Below are 19,350 nucleotides of genomic sequence, written 5' to 3' on the forward strand. Positions count from 1 at the left end.
AATCTCGTTAAATATTAAACCGTAGCAGTAATTACTTGTAATTTATGTGTCTACTACATTTGTTTATACAACATATTTTTTTGTTTCTATTTGCAGAATGCGTGCGGTGCGAAAATCCAAATTTGCCGGACTTTGATGAATCGCCCCGAAGTAGTATCAATTGGCATGGTTTGGGATTCCGAACGCCCCTCCGCCGATCACGTTGCTGCGGTGTACGCGGCTCTCGGAACAGAACTCCGACCTACGGACGCCTTTCACGCATGTGTTGATTGCGCCTGGGCCGCTAGGGCCACTCATAGACTAGTAGGTCTTGTTACCTATTATGGCAAACACTATTCGACTTTCTTTTTCCATAGTAAGCTACGGGTTTGGATATATTTCGACGATGCCGACGTTAAAGAAATCGGCCCGGAGTGGTCACAGGTGGTAGACAAATGTCGTAGAGGTAGATTCCAGCCTTTACTCTTATTGTACGCAGCAGTTGATGGAACCCCGTGTGATACGCGTCATGCTCCTAAAGAAGTTGTGCCATTTCCAGCACCGGAGCCAAGACGTGCAATTACACCTGCGCCGGAAAGACCATCTGCTGGCTTTGCCAGAAGAGCTGTTACTCCAGGACCGGATAACGAAAGTGATTACGTTAGTAGAAAAGCGGTAGAAAATATGTTAGACGTACAAGCAAGTCGACGGGCTCAATTAGCACGAAGCTTAAGTGCGAGTTCAGCCTCAGACACGCAGGAGAGACCAAGGTCTAGAAGAGACTCTGGAAATTGGAGCGGAGATCGTAATAGTGCATCATCCGCTTCTTCTTCAACAGCGGACAGCCCATATATGTACTCAAGGGGACGCGGACCAGGCAGCGTTCCCAGCAGTCCAACAAGGAAAGGAGAATTATCTAGCGGAGGGTCTTGCGACACAGGTTATGATTCCTATTCTTTGTCTTCGACAGATAGCTTGCCACAACAACAAAATCATAGGCCTCCTAATATACAATTGGCTCAAATACCTGAATTGACTACAAGAGGTGACTGTGATGCTCTGTGTTCGGAAGCCGATTCATTACTTGAAAAATCGCGTCACGCGGAGGATGCAGCTGATTACGAAACTGCTCTTATACTTTGCGATAACGCAGCAGCAAAGGCCCGAGCTGCTATGGACGCACCTTATAATAACCAACATACGATGACGGTAGCTAGAATGAAACACAATACATGCGTAATGAGGGCAAGAAGTCTACAAAGAAAGATGGCAGGAATGACAAGACCGCCGGAAGTTCCGTTATCAGCCCCAGTACGAAATACTAAAGGCGGTCTTGAAAATTCACCTACTATTGAAATTTATGCGACTTTACCTAAAAAGAAAAGTTCTTCGAAAAAGTCTCCAAAAAATTTTGAAGATGATATTGAGACGTCGACAAGGGAACGTCCTCCTAGACATAAATCTCGCGATGACGAGAAAAGTCGAGAAAAACGATCAAGAAGTGAAGATCGTAGTAGAACACGAAAAGAAGTTGTTACCACTACGGATAAAAAAGAAGAACCTGTCGAAGATAAAAAAGCCAATAAAAAGCAACACAAAATTAGAAGAAAACTATTAATGGGGGGTTTAATAAGAAGGAAAAATCGGTCAATGCCTGATTTAACAGAGGGCGCCGATGGTAAAAATGAATCTAATAACAAAGATAAACGGGTAACATCTATTGATGATGCTGATGTAGGAAGGCGAAAAGACGACGACAAATCTAATTTAAGTGGATATCTTTCGGAGGGGCACTTAGAATACTCAGCTGCCAGTGGCACCAATCCAAATCTCGAGAGGAGTAAATTAATGCGAAAGAGTTTTCACGGTAGCGCAGGCAAAATGCTAACTGCAGCTAAAGTGCCGCCACCACCTCCTTTACGTACTACTTCACAGCTTAGCGGACCTAAGTTTGAAGCAGACGTAATCGACCACGGTATGCAAGGCCGTCCACCACAACCTTTACCGATAGTTAACCAAGGCGACTACTCTTATGTACAAAATAGTGAAGATAACGGCGGGTTTATACAAAAATATGGTGAAGAACCACAATCCTTACCATTCTTACCCACATATGATGGTCAGCCTGTCAATCATTACAATAGACTCGATGACTCACCATCACAGAATTTTCTCACTGTAGTAACAAAAGCAATGGTGCATCAAGAACAGAGCCCCGTCAAAAGGGACATAATGCAAAACATACAACCATCACAAAATAATATCCAAAATTTAAGTAATGCATTTGACAATGGTGTGGATGTTGTAGACTTTGCATTACCGAATAGAAGGTCACCTCCTCCGTTCGAATTACCACCATATCCCAGTCCAATGAACTCGGTAAATCACTCGAGACAACCGAGTGAAGAATTCCCACCTCCACCTCCACCAATTGATTTAACGCCATTGAAGGAAGAAGTTAAGAAAATGCTAAATGAGGCAAATGTTATACAACATTACAACGAGGAAGATAATGAAATTCCCAAAGGTTCATTATTGTCACAATTGTTAGAAAAAAGAAATCAAATCCTTCAAAATGATGAATGTATAATGAAAAATAATCAATTGGAAACATCACACTTACAAACTGATACTTGGCTCAGAGAACTTCAAGCTAAACAAGCAAGTTTAAAACTTAGAAGATCAGGTTCTCTGGAAGGTCAACTATCTAGCCCAAGTGAGAGTAATTCTCATAAAATTTATGAAAATAACAATAATGTCAGAAATATAGCATCAAGGTTTGAATCTAGCACGCAAAGCATAACTTCAGAAGCTGAGAGACCACACGTAGGGTTTATAGGGATGTGTGGTAACAGAGATGTTATCAACTGCTCGAATCAGTCAAGTACTGGAATTTATAGCCGCCGTGCTTCTTCGTCCTCCATTGACCCCAAGCAAATGGATGAAGACTACAACGATCAAAAACTGATAAATAATAGCAACACCACTCCATACGGCGATCGTTCAAAACCTAAGAAAAAGTCTGTATCATTCTGCGATCAAGTTATTTTAGTTGCAACAGCAGAGGACCAGGAGGATGATAGTTATATTCCAAATCCAATTCTCGAACGCGTATTGAAGTCTGCTATGAATAAGCCAGAACTTACAACTATGCCCTTGCAGTCTGAAAAACCGTCGCTACAACGGCAAGACTCTTTTGATAGTCAGTCGTCTCGGTCAACAATTTCATCTTTGTCCCAAACATCGTACGTGCCCAACGAAACGCACCCTGAATACTATAGAGTTCAGAATTACTCTACCTATCAGCTTGTTCAACCTCGTCATCAACCTTGTAATGCACAGAAAACAGGTGGATTGCACGGCACCAGCTCACCAGTCCAAGCACAAAATCAAGGCGGCGGAAACAACAATCAAATATATCAAACGTTGCCAACCAGTTCGCAGAATTCTACGAATCCTGTTTCATACAATCAAACTCCATCAGCTTATCAAAATCATAACAGTGCTAGCCCACCGACTTACAATCAAAACCCTGGAAATAGACTAACACCATCAGCCACGCCATATTTACCGAAGCACGTACCCAACATACAAAGGCCTGTCCCTAATACGTTCCCACACCCACCGAGCCAACTTCACCAGATCAATCAACCTCAAAACAACACTTACTACCACAGGCTGCCTCCGCAATCCACAGCCACAATTCCTAATAATTATTCAACAAATAGACAATACTGTCAGAACATACAGAGTAATAACTCCACTTATCAAAGCGTGCCCACCAATTCATCGGCTTATCAGAGCTATCACAACCCACCGACAAGCTACGCTAGCTCCGATTATTCTAGTCGATTTCCACAAGTGAATAGTACAAACCACTATGGCCCTGCGCATTCACCCTATCAGCGAGTGCCGCCGCCGCACGGCGACGTGCCCGTCGAAAACTACAGTAACAATAACTATCAAAAGACGCAAAACAACTATTACCTTGAAAATAACTCCAGTAACTTAAACCGCGCACCTGACGCCAGGCATTTCGCTAATTCTCAACAGCGATCTAATTACAATCAGAACCCCATTGCTGATAACATTTCTAGCAACGAATCATATCCTTACCAAAACACCTACAATCCTTACCAACATTTGCCGCCGCCTAAACCAATACAAAAGAAATCTGTATCATTTGAACCGGGAACAAAAGGAGGAACGGAATCTCCAATACCGTCGCAGATGAATACAAACAATTTTTGCAATAGCGAGGCACAAACATTAACATCTGGCCAAAAATCTGTTTGCAGTTTGTGTCGAAAAAAGAGTGTAAGCGCTCCGGCCATGTATTGTCCCGACTGCGACTTTTACATGTCAAGGTTCAAACCACGTTCATAGCATAGTGAAATATAATGAATCGTGTTTTAAAAAAACAAAACTCTTTTTTATCTCCAAATTAAAGTTTAAGGAACGTAATTAAATTGTAGCTATAGAAACATAAATTGACTGATCTCGTGAATTTTAGTTTGATAACGCATGAAGGATAAATTAAAAATCTTAATACTTAATCATATTTTTAAGTTTTTTTACCTGAAAATATAATAAGTCATAAAATAATGTAATGTATGAAATAAAGTATACACCGCAAATAAAATATTTAGTTACATTATGTCTTTTACTACCTTACCACCTATCTTTATTTAATATTATGTCAACTAGTTTTCTAGAAAATGAGGAAAGACTGAAACCGCAAAGAAAAATTTCCTAGGTGTTTCTTATAAATTAACAACTCTAGCACAACTGGATTGACTATTAACGAAATATTACTACCGTATTTATTTGTTAAGAGGTACTACCCGTTCCGAGTACTGTCCTGGTTTTATTCTTTCGTTTCTTTCCGAAATCTTTGAAGTTTTAATGCACAACCTTTTCCTGTCAAATAACAACTTTCTTAATCCATTTCGCCTAGGTGTCGTAACAACTTACTGACGACATCAGGGCTGCTTTGGAAAAGCGGAATGTGATTGTTCTAGATTTGTTAGACTTCAGCAATGCTTTTAATATTGTCGACCACAAGGTGGTAGACGTGGCGGTAGGTTCTCCACTAGGCGCACCGACGACATAGTCAATGTTGCAAGAAGTAGCTGGATGCAGGCAGCAAAAGGTCGGCGATTGTGGCGATCTTTGGGAAAAGCCTATGCCTTACAGTGGGCTGTGGGCGTCTATCGGTTGACATGATGATCATGACGATCACGTTGACATGATGTTGAATTGGTACGCTCTATTAGATATCTCTGATTCTTGTCTGATTTCGTAGTTACTCTCTCACTGACAATGACAAGTAGACGTGTATGTTTGATTATTATTAGACACATGCATACATTAAATGTATATATATTTATGTCATGTAACTGTGTGGTATGTGTTATATTGTGTAATTATTTTTATTATATATGTATGTATTATAAGTAATATACATGCAAGTAATATTATGCAACACATATGGCTTGATGATCGTCCGCTCTTTTTTTTATTTGTGTTTTTTTTTCTTTACATATTAACCAACTACATTTGAAGGTGTTCTGGTAAAAATCGCTTTTATCGACAAGACCTCTATTTGTGCTTAGTTTTTTTTCTCGACATCACGTTATGTTATTTCTTTTCAAATCTTGTTGATCTTTAATTAAAAGAATTAATATAGACGAGGCCAATTGATAAAATGGTTTAATAAAAAATAAAGATTACTTACATTATAAACTGAATCTTATCTCTCCGTTAAGTCGTTAATTTTTGTAATATACACATATTTATACCAATTGTATATATCATGTATGATAAAGTAGAACACGGATGTTATTTGTTATGCTCTTTTATACCTAGTATTCAGAAACATTTACAGTCTAGAAAGTTACATGTGTAATAAGTCTTTACATTTACGTCTTTAGGAAGACTATTTACTATTTGTGACAATACAGAATTATATATTACATTAATTTATTTGAAATAAAGAAACAATGCAAATTACTAACATTATATTATAACTTTTTCTGTACTGCTGGGATACAAGTCGAAGGCAAGAAGCCTAGATAATTTGAATGAAAATTATTTTATTATTTTTGATTAACATGGTAGATAAATTCCGTAACACTTATGCAAAGAGTAACATCTAACTTTTTTATGTAGTTAAAAAATGAATATGCATGAGGAATCCAATTTTTATGTTTTATTTCATATTTAAAAATTTTAAATATGAGTATCTATTGTAATTTGATATATTTATTAATGTAAGGATTCATTAAAAAAATAATTAAAATTTTATAATCATGGATTGTAATGTAACCATTACTTTAATCTTTGCTTATAAATTCGTTTTAATTTACTGTACTTAACAATTTTGCAAATAAATCATTCATAATTCAATCAAGTGTAGTGACAGGGAGAACTTTTAGATGTTTATGGCAATACTGTAAAGACAAATGGCAAAAACATGAAGTTGGCAGTTCTTTAATGGCGATCGCTGGTGGCGGTCCGGTTGGGAGAGATTGACGTTTAATTTAATATTTAAAACTTGGTAGGGATCGTGTTTACATAAACATGACCGGAATCTTACCCACATATCAACGCTTTGTAAATGGAGTACCTGTGCCGTCCATTTCTCGCCGATCGTTTCGACTCCGAGAGAAGTATTTGATCGTTTCTGTACTTTTGACATTCGCAATCGTGTGGTTGGGCGCACTTTTCTACTTACCAGAGTTTAAAAATTCTACGAGTGTTAACGACAGTGTCTATAATGTGTATAAACGTATTCAAAAAGCCGGTCCAGAGCTTCTCATGCCACCGCCTGTTATGCATAATGAGGTGGGAGAATATGCGGCCGTGGGAATCGTTCGCCACCGTGAAGAAGGGGATGATCCTCATGTAGTTGAAGACAGAAATCGCCTACGCGCAAAAATTGAAGAAGACATGGGAATGAAAGTTTTAGAAAGACCACAGTTCGAGGTGGCACCATCCGCATCGTCTTCTAGAGGACCGAGTAAGCCACCTGTCGATGCTATAGAAGAACCTGCAGTTGAAAACAATGCAGCTAATAAAAATGCTTCACCTTCAGGTGTGAAAGTAGAAGGTTCTGAAAATAAATATGTTGCTTTGGCATTAAAACCTGGAGTTGATTCTGAGCAAAAGCATAAACTGGACACTGTAAAAGAGGTGAGATTTTCAAATTCATAACTAAATTATAATTATGTACGTCAGTTATTAATCCCATAATGTATACACAAAAAATAATATCACAAAATTTTTCACAAAACAGAACTTTTATGTAATATAAATTTAACTGACTAAAGTAATTGAATTTGAAATTGTATGATTTAATAAGTTACACATAGATTTTGTGTGTTGATTTAGAAGTCATGTCAAAATTTTCATGTTTTTTTACTTATAATTTAATTGATTAGATAAGATAACCTGTGCCAAAATTGTTTTAAAATGTAAACTTTTCTAAAATTTCTAGATCCAACATAAATCCTGGCCAGGCCAAGTATGATCATTGACAGAATTTTATTTATTTCTTTACTATGCTTAGGTATGTTAGGTATGAGATTTATACAATCTGCTTTGGTTTAAGCATAATTTTAATAAAATGGGTTAATTCCTCTTATTAAAAATAAAAAGCTTTGTTAATGGGGCATTTTAGATTCATGAGAAATAAGTTTGTCTTACTACCCAAGTCACTAGGTAATAGAAGCAATTTTAGGGTAATACTAGTTATTGTGTTTGAATAAACAAAGATAGTACAATATTGTAATGGAAAGATGTATACCAAGAATTGAATGCCTGAATATTCCATACTATATAACAAAAAAAGATATACTTTGTAGCTATTGCTGCAACTACTATATCTAACTTGTAACTTTTGTCCATAAAGTAATGTGAAAGAAAAGGTGTCACAAATGCAGATATGACCAATTGGTCAAAATGGCAATAATTAGGAGAGGCCAATGCCTTGCAGTTGGTTTTTGTCTATATCTGATGATATGATGATGATGAACATAATAGTCCTTTATATTTTAGTATGCAATTGAAAGATAAAATTTATTTTTTTAATATTTACTTTTATCAGGTCAATAACCACATACACTTTTAACGTTATTTTATGTTTTATTCTACTCTGTTTTGTATGGTGTTATATTCATGGAGAAGCTGCACGAAGTAGCTCAACAACAACACATTTTTTTAACAAAGGTTAACAATATTAAAAGTAAAATGATCATGGGATGTTATTGCTAAGAATTCTTGTCATAATATTTGTTATTTGAATATTATTATTTTTTGTGGAATTATTCTTATTATGTGTTTTGAATTTAATAATTGATAGTTTAATAATACTTTGCAAAGTTAATTAAAAATCTGTTTCCAATAATTATTAGAGATTTTAGCAGTTCGGCTGATATAGCCAGTTTTTTACATGGTCTTGTAAAAGAGTATGGATGTAATTCTCCTTTCCACTCTTATAAATATATTGCAGAGCCTCAGCAACTGTTAAAAAATATACTTGATATCGACACTTTTTCAATGCAAAATGAACATAGTGCTGCTAAGTTGTGGAAACCAGCCCATAAAAAGAAGATGAGACAAGAGAATATCCGCACCATTGTCCCATCAATGGAATTTTTGGTGGTTTTGATATTTACATTCAAAATATTCATAAATAAAGTACAATGAAGTTTCCATGTTGATAATTTGAATATTCTGTGGGAAGAATATTCTAGAAGACTCTTTACATTTAAAGGACAGAGACTAAATGTTATAAGTTCACAGTGAGTGCAATTATATACTATTTATGCGTAATTGTGCATCAACAATCATTTAGATTGCTGGCTTATGACTGTATAAACTTGCATTGAGTGTGCTTCTGCAATTTTATTAAAATTTACCTTGATAGGCGTTACAGAGTATTATTTTATTATGCATGTATACAATTCTTAAAAACAGTGCAATAGCAAATTTAATGCCTAAAACATTATCTACCTGTTCAACATTTGGACAAGGGGAGAAATCAATAAAGTGTAGTGAAATAAGTAAATAGACCAGAAAAGAGAGACAAAATAGATTAAAAATTTGTCAGGAAAACCTACAAAATGTACTAACTACGCATTAGTATGATATAAAACATAAGTTTATATGTAACGACTCATGGTCACCATGTGCAGCAATTTTTAGTGTTATGCAATTCAAATAAAGTGTTTCCAGTGGGAATTGAACACAAACATTTTCAGCACAAGTCTATGCACTGGATTTTTACTGAATTACACAGTACATTTTTAGGTGACAAGTTATGAGAGGTGAGATAATCTTGTAAATAGAAAGATTTTAGGTACCTTAAAATAATCATAGAGAAATATTAAATAAGTGATTTAATCAATATTTGACTGCAAAAAGTACAAAAGATAAACTTTTTTAAAATTGTAAATAATATTATATTTTCTTTTTTAGCTACTAATAAAGATAAAGTATATTATTTTCTTTTCATCTTTGATTTATGATAATAAATCAATGATTATATTGATATCATAAATAATTAAATTAATATTGATTGTGTAAACTGAAATTATTTAAATAAAAACCCTTAAATAGTGTTTTTCATCTTAAGTATATGTCTAATAAATTTGATAAGTTCATTTATTAATAGCATTGTTTACAATGTTTTGCTTTATGATACATACTGATAGCTACATGCAATTAATACTTGCGATCAAAGTGAAAAAAAAAACTTTGCTTCAGCATTAACATGCACTTTTGGTCATCAATTATTTAACCATTATAAGTAGTAAGCTACCACTGGCCTGTAAAGCTAATCTATTGAGAAGCCTGCCAGAAACTCTACATTCTCTTTTTTAATGGAGTTTTAGTGTATTTTTTCATATCCACATTATAGTATATCAATAGTTTAGTATTCCAATTGCTATTAAAACAAATATTAAATTTTTAAGAATCTTTAAAACCTCCAGTTTTTTAAAGCTAAAACATGTTATCAATATGAATTATTACAGAAAATGCTGTTTTTTGAAGCATTTTCCAAAACAGGTTAAATTTAATGCTTATATGCCTATGATTGCTGTTAACACTGTAATGTATTCGATTTGAAATAGCTGTGACATTGATGTATACACCTCAATACTTTTTTTTTACAATTAGATAATTTATGTAACTAACACACTTTATCTAAATTAATTTACATTTGTAATTCAAATACACTAAAAATACTAAATACGCTTTGTTCGTGACCCGTGAATTTTCCGTGAAGTTTCTTCTAATTATTTTTTCCGAATAAAAATCATATAGAATTAAGCTAAAAAAAATTATCAAAATTTATGTGCCCTTTTCAGCCTATTATAGAAATATGTAAATTTAATTTTGTAAAACGATAATTTTATATAGAAACCACCTCATATAGCCAACATTTGTATAAATTGAAATGAAATGTAAAAGAGGCTTATTGTATAGAAAACTCAATAAATGTGCTGTCGGTCTTGTTTGACATTAATTCGGACGTGGTCGTTGACCGGACGGCGCCGACTAAGTCGTAAGGTGCTCAAGAAAAAGCTCTGCCTCGCGTGTCCTCTGTCGATTCTCCAGTGCCATTGTTTCAATTGAACGATAATTAATATTTCATGTCTATCGTTAAGTACTATACAGTAAACTTCTAACCGAACGAAATCGAAGTTACATTATTATAAAATTAAAATTATATGACCTTGTTTTTAAAATAAGCAAGAGCACATAAGAATTGTGTCGATCTAAGGCTCGAAGAATTGCTCGTCTGGAGTGACAGTAGGTGAAACACATCGCTCGTGCAGTCAACGGCCGTTAGGGGCGAAAGGTTATTAAGTGGCGACCACGAGCCGGCAGACGTGGCACAGTTATGGTCGCGGGAAGTCGCTGGATGAAAGTCGATGCGACTGGTCATCGTGTCGATCGTTCGCGGATGTCTATGTCCTTGCAGTGGGCGACTACCGGCTGATATGATGACGTCAAAACAGTGCGAGCTATTCGCAGTTTTAGGATACTCAGACATTTAGTTAAAACACATATTTTTATACGAAAATGTATCTATAGCGTACTATGTACAGTTAAATGTTCGTTAAAAAGAAATACGCAGTGCATCAGATACTAACATACTATTTTACTGTAATGACGTTAGTTTTAGACGAGCAGTGTGCAGTCCTTGGGATTAAATTTCAATCCTAGATCCGTTTTTATTACATGTACGCAATGTTGTATAATCTATTTAATTTTTTTTATATAGTATGCAAGTGTATAACTCGTAATTTTTTAAATATATATTTATTGCCACTTATGCGTGTATGTGTGATTTAGTCTTAACGTTAATCTTTAAAAGTATAAACTTATATCGTTGCTACTACATACAAAAAGTATTACGGTACGTACGTATTTAAATAGAAATCTATGTGACAAATGCTAAAATATTATTTTTTATTAATTATGGTCTATAGAAAATTATCAATTTCATTATATCGTTTAAACACATTGCGTTCTTTGTTATAATTAAAACTCTACACTTCGAACAAAGAACGGACAAATTACGTGAACACGCGTGTCGCAGGCGCAAATATGATATGAAGTAAGTTTCGGAAACAGTTTTACTGGTAGAGATTAAACATTATTAAGAAGCGGCGCATGGACTCGTTTATCTGGTTACCGCATCATACTTATCTATGTAATGAGGCCGTGCAACAACTCAGGTTACCATTTTTAATCAGGAATGTTTGTTATTCAATCGTGAATATTCTGACTCTGATATAAAGAAACGTGTAATAAAACAACAAATGCAGTATGCTTAACATACTAGTGATTTTATAAAAAGTCATGGTTTCTTAGCGTATGCTTCCAAGTTTGTAGCGATGGACGATTACGAGGTCTGTGGTATAATGACTTTACCAAGGGTGTATAAAATAACAACTTTATCATTTAAGCCAAAGGATGTCCGCTGTTAAACAGGCCTCCCTAAAGAAGTTTATGGCAAAAAAAATCCTTTATAGGTATAGACCTATTTCGCATTGCAAACGTGGGAATAGCGCAGTTTAATAACAAAGTACTTTTATCAAATTGAAGTGATAACAAGAACCACGTCATTCATTGCCAGACCTCTTAATTTTAATGAATTGGTACTTTACGAACGTAACAATATCTCGGTGGAAAGTGCATGCGTTGAAAAACTCATAATTAATAAGGTAAGGACGGTGCGGCGCTTGGACAAAGTGGTCGGTCATGTAAGTTTTTTTATTTGGGTTAGACACTCTATACAAGAAATGATATTCTGACAATATGCGTCATGAACCTTGACCGCATTTCATTTATTAAAGTAGGTGACAGGAAAGTAGGATGGTAATGGCTATTTGAAGTAATACGTTATTTGTACACACTGACAAGTCTACACGTACACGTTTGAAGAAATCGCAAGTTAACCTGGTTTGCCGTGCACGCATGTATACCATCACGTTTGGGGCTAAAGAAGTCCCAGGTGAAATGTTATACCTGCATTGTGCTTTCTCTTTCTAACCCGATAGGATTGTTAACGAGTAGCAAGTTTCTTATTGTATGTATTAAAAATAAGACTAAGATAATGTAAATTATAAAATACATAAAAATTTAGATTATCTCTATACTTTAAAATAATAATTAAAGATGTGTAATTATAGATTATGTTTGCCTATAATATGTAATTTTTAAAAACGTTTATTATTATTTATAAACAGCACACCGATGTCTATTGTACACTAAAATAATTTGTGTCAGGAACGTTTTAAAAAAATCGCGAATCGACAAACCGGATAACCAATAATACTCCGAACCAAACGGCATTAGTATTGGCGTAAACATAAGTACCACAGTCGTAAACAAATATGTTTGTGTGTTAATAGGCTTGCCGGGTTACTAGCGTGTCCAATAGATATGCTCTGTCAGTTTAAATAGAATTCGATGATTTTCTAGTAACTCCGAATTACTAATACCTACATCTTGCTTTTAATTTTAGTACCAACATAATGTAATTTGAATAATTTTTTATGTGTATATAGACGATTTATACCCCCATATGTATATATATATATATATACACATATATATAAGTTTTCGAGTGGGGACCAAGAGTCGGTAGACGTGGCGTAGGCACGTCCTTCCACTAGGTAGACAGACTATAGAGTTAAGGTCGCGAGCAGTCGTTGGATGCGGGCAGCGCAGGACCGGTCATCGTGACGATCGTTGGGCGAAGCCTGTCTTACGGGGGGCGCCTATCGGCTGAAAGATTAAAAACATACATGTAATAAAATCAGTATTCACGTTTTATATCGCATAAATTGAAAACGTGACAGACGGCATGCTTATCAACGAATAATTCTGTGTACTAAAACTTAGATTAGTTTAATTCACATATTGTACTGTATACGTAAAATAAACAAATCTGTATAATACGGTTCAAATACAGGCTGATTGGTTATAGGTGTAAAAGCTTTAAAAAGGAGTGAATGTATGCACATTTGCTGTCAATTAATATATTATGCACATATCCAAAAAAGATTTGGGTAATAACAAATAATTTAATGATAATAGATTATATAATATGGCAAGAAAATCCGTTTTCAAAATTAGGACTACACTATAGTAAAAAGATTAAAATCGGTCCCTGCAGACTTGTCACAATCCAATAAAAAAAATAATACAACAAATTTCAGACTAATTACTTTATATAGGCGAAAAAGAGTTAAAGCTGTTTGGTTGACAAATGAGCTATACATTCACTTCTTTAAAGCTTATCATTACGTATAGACTTTGCAGTATGCTTTATAAAACTCGCTTTAAACAAAGTGATGTAAACGTCAATTTTAAATTGGATTAAAACAATAATTGGTTTAAAAAAAACCACTTATAATAATTTTACAAATATTATGGTACTTTCATACACGTAATAAAAATTTTGTCGTTTGATTTTTACACCGCTTTACGCGACTGATGGAAGGTAACTCACGAGTCTGTCTGGTTAAAGTTCTGCGAGTAAAGGTCAAACAGCTTTTTTATTTCACAAACAACAATCTTCAGAAATTATTCAAAACGAATCGATTAATGAAGGTCTTTTAGAGATCTAAAAAAATTACTACGTCATTTCACCTTTGTGTCGAACAGATGTCTACAAAAATTAAAGGATGTTTGGCGCTGGATACTTATACATAAACATATTTGATACGTTATTGCCGTATAAACCGGTTTCTATGGCGACATTTAACTACATTCTGTGTGTAGACAAATATGTAATATAAATTAATATTATTTTTCATCTTAAAGCAATCACATTCTTGTTAAAAAAGCTTCGTGTGCTTTATCCACGTTGTTCAAATATAGTTTGGATTTATTTGTATAATGTCTACGTGTTTTCGAGACTTAAGTAAACGATGGGTAATTGTCGTTTTAAAAGATATATTTATATTTAGTCTAGCTATAAATACCACTACAACAACCGTGCTGAACACACATTCAGTGTCTGTCGATGATCTTAACAAAATAGTCTGTTCACCTTGTGGAAGGGTGGCCTGCGCAGCGCTTGTCGATTTGTGGTCCCTAGAATATCAAAGTCAATAATATAAGAAGGATTTTTACTTGTAACAATATTTATGACTGGACTGTACGTAGTTGTATTTATATAAATGTACGACTTCAATTTAAACCTCTTTTTTGAGATGCTGTCTAGTTTGTGTCCCCAAATACTAACGAAAGACTGGCCCCTGGATCTGGCGCGCTGATATTTAGTCGTCAAACGCGAAGAAATTATTTATACAGGTTTTTAATATACTAATTCTCTGTTTTAGATAAATTATTCATCAAAATGCCGATAAAATGTTACTTGGGTTTATAGTCGACTAAATATTGGTAAAAGTCAGGGTACTGTCTAGATAGGTCCTTATCTTCACCAAGTGTGCCTTGTCCTAACATAATTAAATGGGCGGTGATGATATGTTGCGTTGGATTTTTTTAGCATTGTTATAAGTACGACGTGTTTCATTGTCATCATGGCAGCCGTAGGAAATCCACGGCTGAACATAGGCTTTCCCTATAGATTTCCAATAAAAACATCTGAAAGCCTCTTCCATCCAGCGCTTTTTCACTACCTTAACAAGGTCATCTGTTGAACTTTTGGCTACGCTACGCTGTGATCTTCACTCCAGAACCTTAAGGCTCTAGCGGTCATCGGTTCGGTTTACATTGTCTCTCTTATTACTTTATGTTAAGTTTATTATTAAATTATTTCATAATAATGATTTTATTATTATTCATTTTATAAATATTTTGTCGTTTATTATTTAAAACAAATAGATTACAAAATATTAAATATGTTAAAAAAATAGAAAATGAGAATTTAAGGATCCAGAATTGTTTTAATAAACAATACAAACTCACCGATAAATATTAACGTATGTAAATGTATTTGTAAACTATCCCTTTATCACTTTGTGCTTTTTGTTAAGTATATACAGTAAACAAACGTGACGGATCTACAAAGCCGTAGTAGAATTGTCTTGGCATTATTTCATTTACTTTACGTATAATAACAGTCGGTTTATTTGCATTAAACAGTAATCATGCATAAAGAAGATCCTCATAATAAAAGCAAGCCAATCATTAATATTCCTTGTGAAGTATGTCTAATGAGTTTGAATACATTGTGCAATATAGTTATTGTTATTTATTATATTAAAGCTTTAATAAGAAATTAGCAAATTAATGACATTTTTGCATAATTGTAAAGGTTTTTAGAATTAAACGTTGTGCTACATGCAGGCTATCAAACCCATTCAGTACACTCGGCATCCACACTCAACCTTTCGTTCTTACCACTCCGCTGAGTCAATCTCCTTCCATCCTCTGCACCAAAAGGTTTTCCCTTTATTTTCCAATTCTTCTTTTATTCAAAGGCTTTTCCTAAGATTTTTGTTTCATTACCAAATAACAGGTTGTCAAATATCTCCCTTCCGCTTTTTTGCTCTTTATTCAATGCTTTATAAAAAGTGTTACAGTGATCGGATTTAGTTCAAATATGCGCCGTTTTGTTCTATAATCTGTTTCCATCTAGACGGCAACTTCATAATACCTCCCTCGTAGAAGCCCCCCTCCTTATTTGTGAAGAACTCGGACAGCCACTTTTCACAAACCTCTTTTGAGTTCAACTTTACACCACCAAGGGCGTTCGCCATAGACAGGAACAGGTGGTAATCACTTGGCGCTATGTCCGGGCTATGTGGTGGATGTGATAAAACCTCCCATCCGAGCTCCCGTAGCTTCTAACGAGTCATCAACGAAGTGTGTGGTCTGGCGTTGTCCTGGTGGAACACTACACCCTTCCTGTTGGCCAATTCTGGACGCTTCTGGTCGATCGCCTGCTTCAAGCGGTCCAGTTGTTCGCAGTAGATGGTAGAATTAAGCGTCTAGCCATATGGAAGCAGCTCATAGTGGATGATTCCCTTCCAATCCCACCAAACACACAGCAAAACCTTCCTGGCCGTCAATCCCGGCTTGGCCACTGTTTGGGACGATTCACCGGCCTTCGACCACGACCGTTTTCGCTTGATATTGTCGTATGTGATCCATTTTTCGTCGCCAGTCACCATCCGTTTCAAGACTGGGTCGAGTTCGTTCCGTTTCAGCAGCATATCGCAGGCGTTGATTCGGTCCAGAAGGTTTTTTTGCATCAAATCATGCGGCACCCAAACATCAAGCTTTTTTTTGTATCCAGCCATTCCTCCGCGGTTCGAAGTGATAGAGTACCATCCCCCAAAACACCATTAATCTCACGGAACGTGAGAGTCTAGCGGATTTGCCTTTAACGAAGGAAAACTTTAAAATAGCACGAATTTCGGCGTTAGTGAACTCCATATTTACACGTCTATAACTGTTGAACGCAATATCCAAACTAATCATGCATAGCGTCATTTTGTAGGTTATGTCAAGACCTTTCAAATTATGTATAGTATTGCCAGATACGAGCTCTGTAGCGCTTTGTACATAGCCGCGAAATTCAAAAGACAAAAAGGCAGTCACTCCTAATAGTACGTGAAGACATCAACCCCGGTGGATTGTGTTTGGGACTATATTATTAATTAAAATTCGGACTTTACATATTTTCAGATGATAGCCTTTTCTCTATATAAAAAATATTAAATGTTATTTAACCCTAACCTTTAACTCTGTGCGTGCGGAGGTTGAAGTTAAAGAATAATGTATATTGTATTTCATATATTGTTATGCTTTCTCATAAAACAATATTTTGAGAAGCAAATACAAGACTAGTAGTACATTCACCTTTAGGTTTTAGGTATACCAAGCTAATTCATTGGGGATTATGTTTCTGCAATTACCTGTTTGACAGCACTTGGAGATTAATTTGCTCTTTGAGGCATGAGATGATGATAAATCGGATTGCCATTAGCTCTCTAACTTCACTAATCATCGCGTAGTCAAACTAAATCACAGTATTGATTTCCAATTTAACCAGATATATGCATTATGGTTGTATCGGCCTACTAAGACGATCTCTAGCAAGGCAACCGCTGACTTTAATGTAAATAACTCCTTTTTACACAAATACTTCACACAAAAGCTTTTCATAATGATGTCTTGTTTGTCTTTGAAATTGTGTTCTGTAATTCCTATTACACGGCGGTACAGTATAGTACGGCCTCCTGGCCGTACTTACTGATTGAAACTTCCTCAGAATTGTAAAGAATAAAAAGAAAGAAATACTTCTTTACGTACAGGATATTTCTCTACTGTTTTTGGTTAAAATTTACTATACACAGACACACACACACACACACACACGCACGCACGCACGTGCGTTTTTTTTTTTATTTTTTTTATAGAGGTTTAAAAATACTTTTACGTATCATAGGGCCTGATGTTGGTGCCCCGTATGTCGGACTCGATCTAGATCAATACCGACTAAAAACAATCCTCTCTCTTCGGTATCCTTGGTCCCCACGGCATGGCCGTTAGGCATTACTTCGCGGGGGGGATTTAGCCGCAGCTTTCTCTGATAGAGTGGCTGTTCAGGCCAACTTCCTCCGCTCTTGCTCTATTTTACGCAACTCCTTTAGCACCGTCGTACAGTACGCGCTCGTAAGTTCCCAGGCCGAAGGCGAGGATAGCATTGTAGCTATCAGAGTTTCAGGATAGATTTTGCATCCTACACCTTCTTCCCAAGACCTCCTGGCTTCGTTAAATCGGGGGCAGACGAAAAAGACATGCTCTGCATCTTCAATCATTCCGACACAATTAGGACAGTCAGGGGAATCTTCGTATTTGAACCTATGGAGATACGCTCGATAACAGCCGTGGCCGGATATCATCTGAGTCAGGTAGTAGTTCAACTCTCCATGATCTCGGTTCACCCATGACTCTAGGTTTGGTATAAGCTTACGCGTCCATTTTCCTTTCGTCGACTTATCCCAGGACGATTGCCACTGTTGCAAGCTTTTCAGTCTTCCCCGAATTCTAAGTTCAGCTGAAGTTGGGTCTGATTTGCTTTTTTTGCTACGGTACAGATCAGTTCTTTCCTCTGCAAGAAGCGCAACAGGAACCATACCTGCTATCACGCATGCTGCATCCTCCGATACTGTACGAAAGGCGCTAGCTATCCGTAGAGTGCTGACTCTATAAACAGAGGCGATTTTCCGTCGGGACTCCTGTTTGCTCAGTGCGTCGGACCATATGAGTACTCCGTACATAAGCACTGACGTAGTCACCGACGCTAATAACTTCCTTCTGTTTTGCTTGGGACCTCCGACATTAGGCATGAGTCGGCAGAGTTTAGCTGTCACCAGAGACGCTTTCGCTGCTGCTCTCTCAGCCTGATCTTTAAAGTTTAGCCTATGGTCGATCATTACTCCTAGGTACCGTATAGCTGGTTGAGTTGCGATTTCACAGCTGCCGACATTGAGTGTGATGGTCTCCGCAACTCTCCTGCCAGTAATGAGCACTGCTTCCGTCTTCTGCTCAGCCAGTTCTAGTCCGACTGACCTCATCCACAGGGTGATTACTTGGAAGGATCTTTCAAATGCCCACTTCACTTCCTCCACGTGTTTCGCTACTATAACGACTGCTAGATCATCAGCGAATGCGACGAGTTTAGTTTCGCTGGGTAGATGTTTCTTTAGGAGTCCATCGTACATAGCGTTCCACAAAAGTGGCCCTAGTACTGACCCCTGTGGGACGCCTCCGGTGACTTTGTACTCCTCCGTCCCGATTTCCGTAGTGTATATGAGGACCCTATCAGAGAAGTAACTAGCGACTATTTTACGTAGGTATAGAGGTACATTC

At 36.2% G+C, this 19,350-nt stretch overlaps 2 protein-coding genes across 6 annotated transcripts in view; both read left to right on the top strand.

Annotated features, from left to right (window-relative positions):
• The window catches only part of ec (echinus), a 53,382-nt gene extending 48,773 nt beyond the window's left edge, over window positions 1-4,609 (top strand). For all 5 annotated transcript variants that reach the window (XM_068774876.1, XM_068774880.1, XM_068774878.1 and 2 more), the window contains one exon: window positions 97-4,609. In XM_068774876.1, the coding sequence (XP_068630977.1) occupies window positions 97-4,365 (4,269 nt within the window). In that variant the 3' untranslated portion in view covers window positions 4,366-4,609. The remainder of the gene's footprint in view (window positions 1-96) is intronic.
• Window positions 4,610-6,472: 1,863 nt separating this feature from the next.
• LOC137931494 (mannosyl-oligosaccharide alpha-1,2-mannosidase IA) overlaps window positions 6,473-19,350 on the top strand; it is a 111,597-nt gene continuing 98,719 nt past the window's right edge. The window contains exon 1 of the mRNA XM_068774896.1: window positions 6,473-7,173. Within this exon, the coding sequence (XP_068630997.1) occupies window positions 6,562-7,173 (612 nt within the window). The 5' untranslated portion in view covers window positions 6,473-6,561. The remainder of the gene's footprint in view (window positions 7,174-19,350) is intronic.

Source organism: Battus philenor, unplaced genomic scaffold, assembly GCF_028537555.1.
Source record: "Battus philenor isolate CCGP_79_NKW_IND1 unplaced genomic scaffold, ilBatPhil1.0.hap1 SCAF_8, whole genome shotgun sequence".
In the NCBI taxonomy this organism is placed as follows: domain Eukaryota; kingdom Metazoa; phylum Arthropoda; class Insecta; order Lepidoptera; family Papilionidae; genus Battus; species Battus philenor.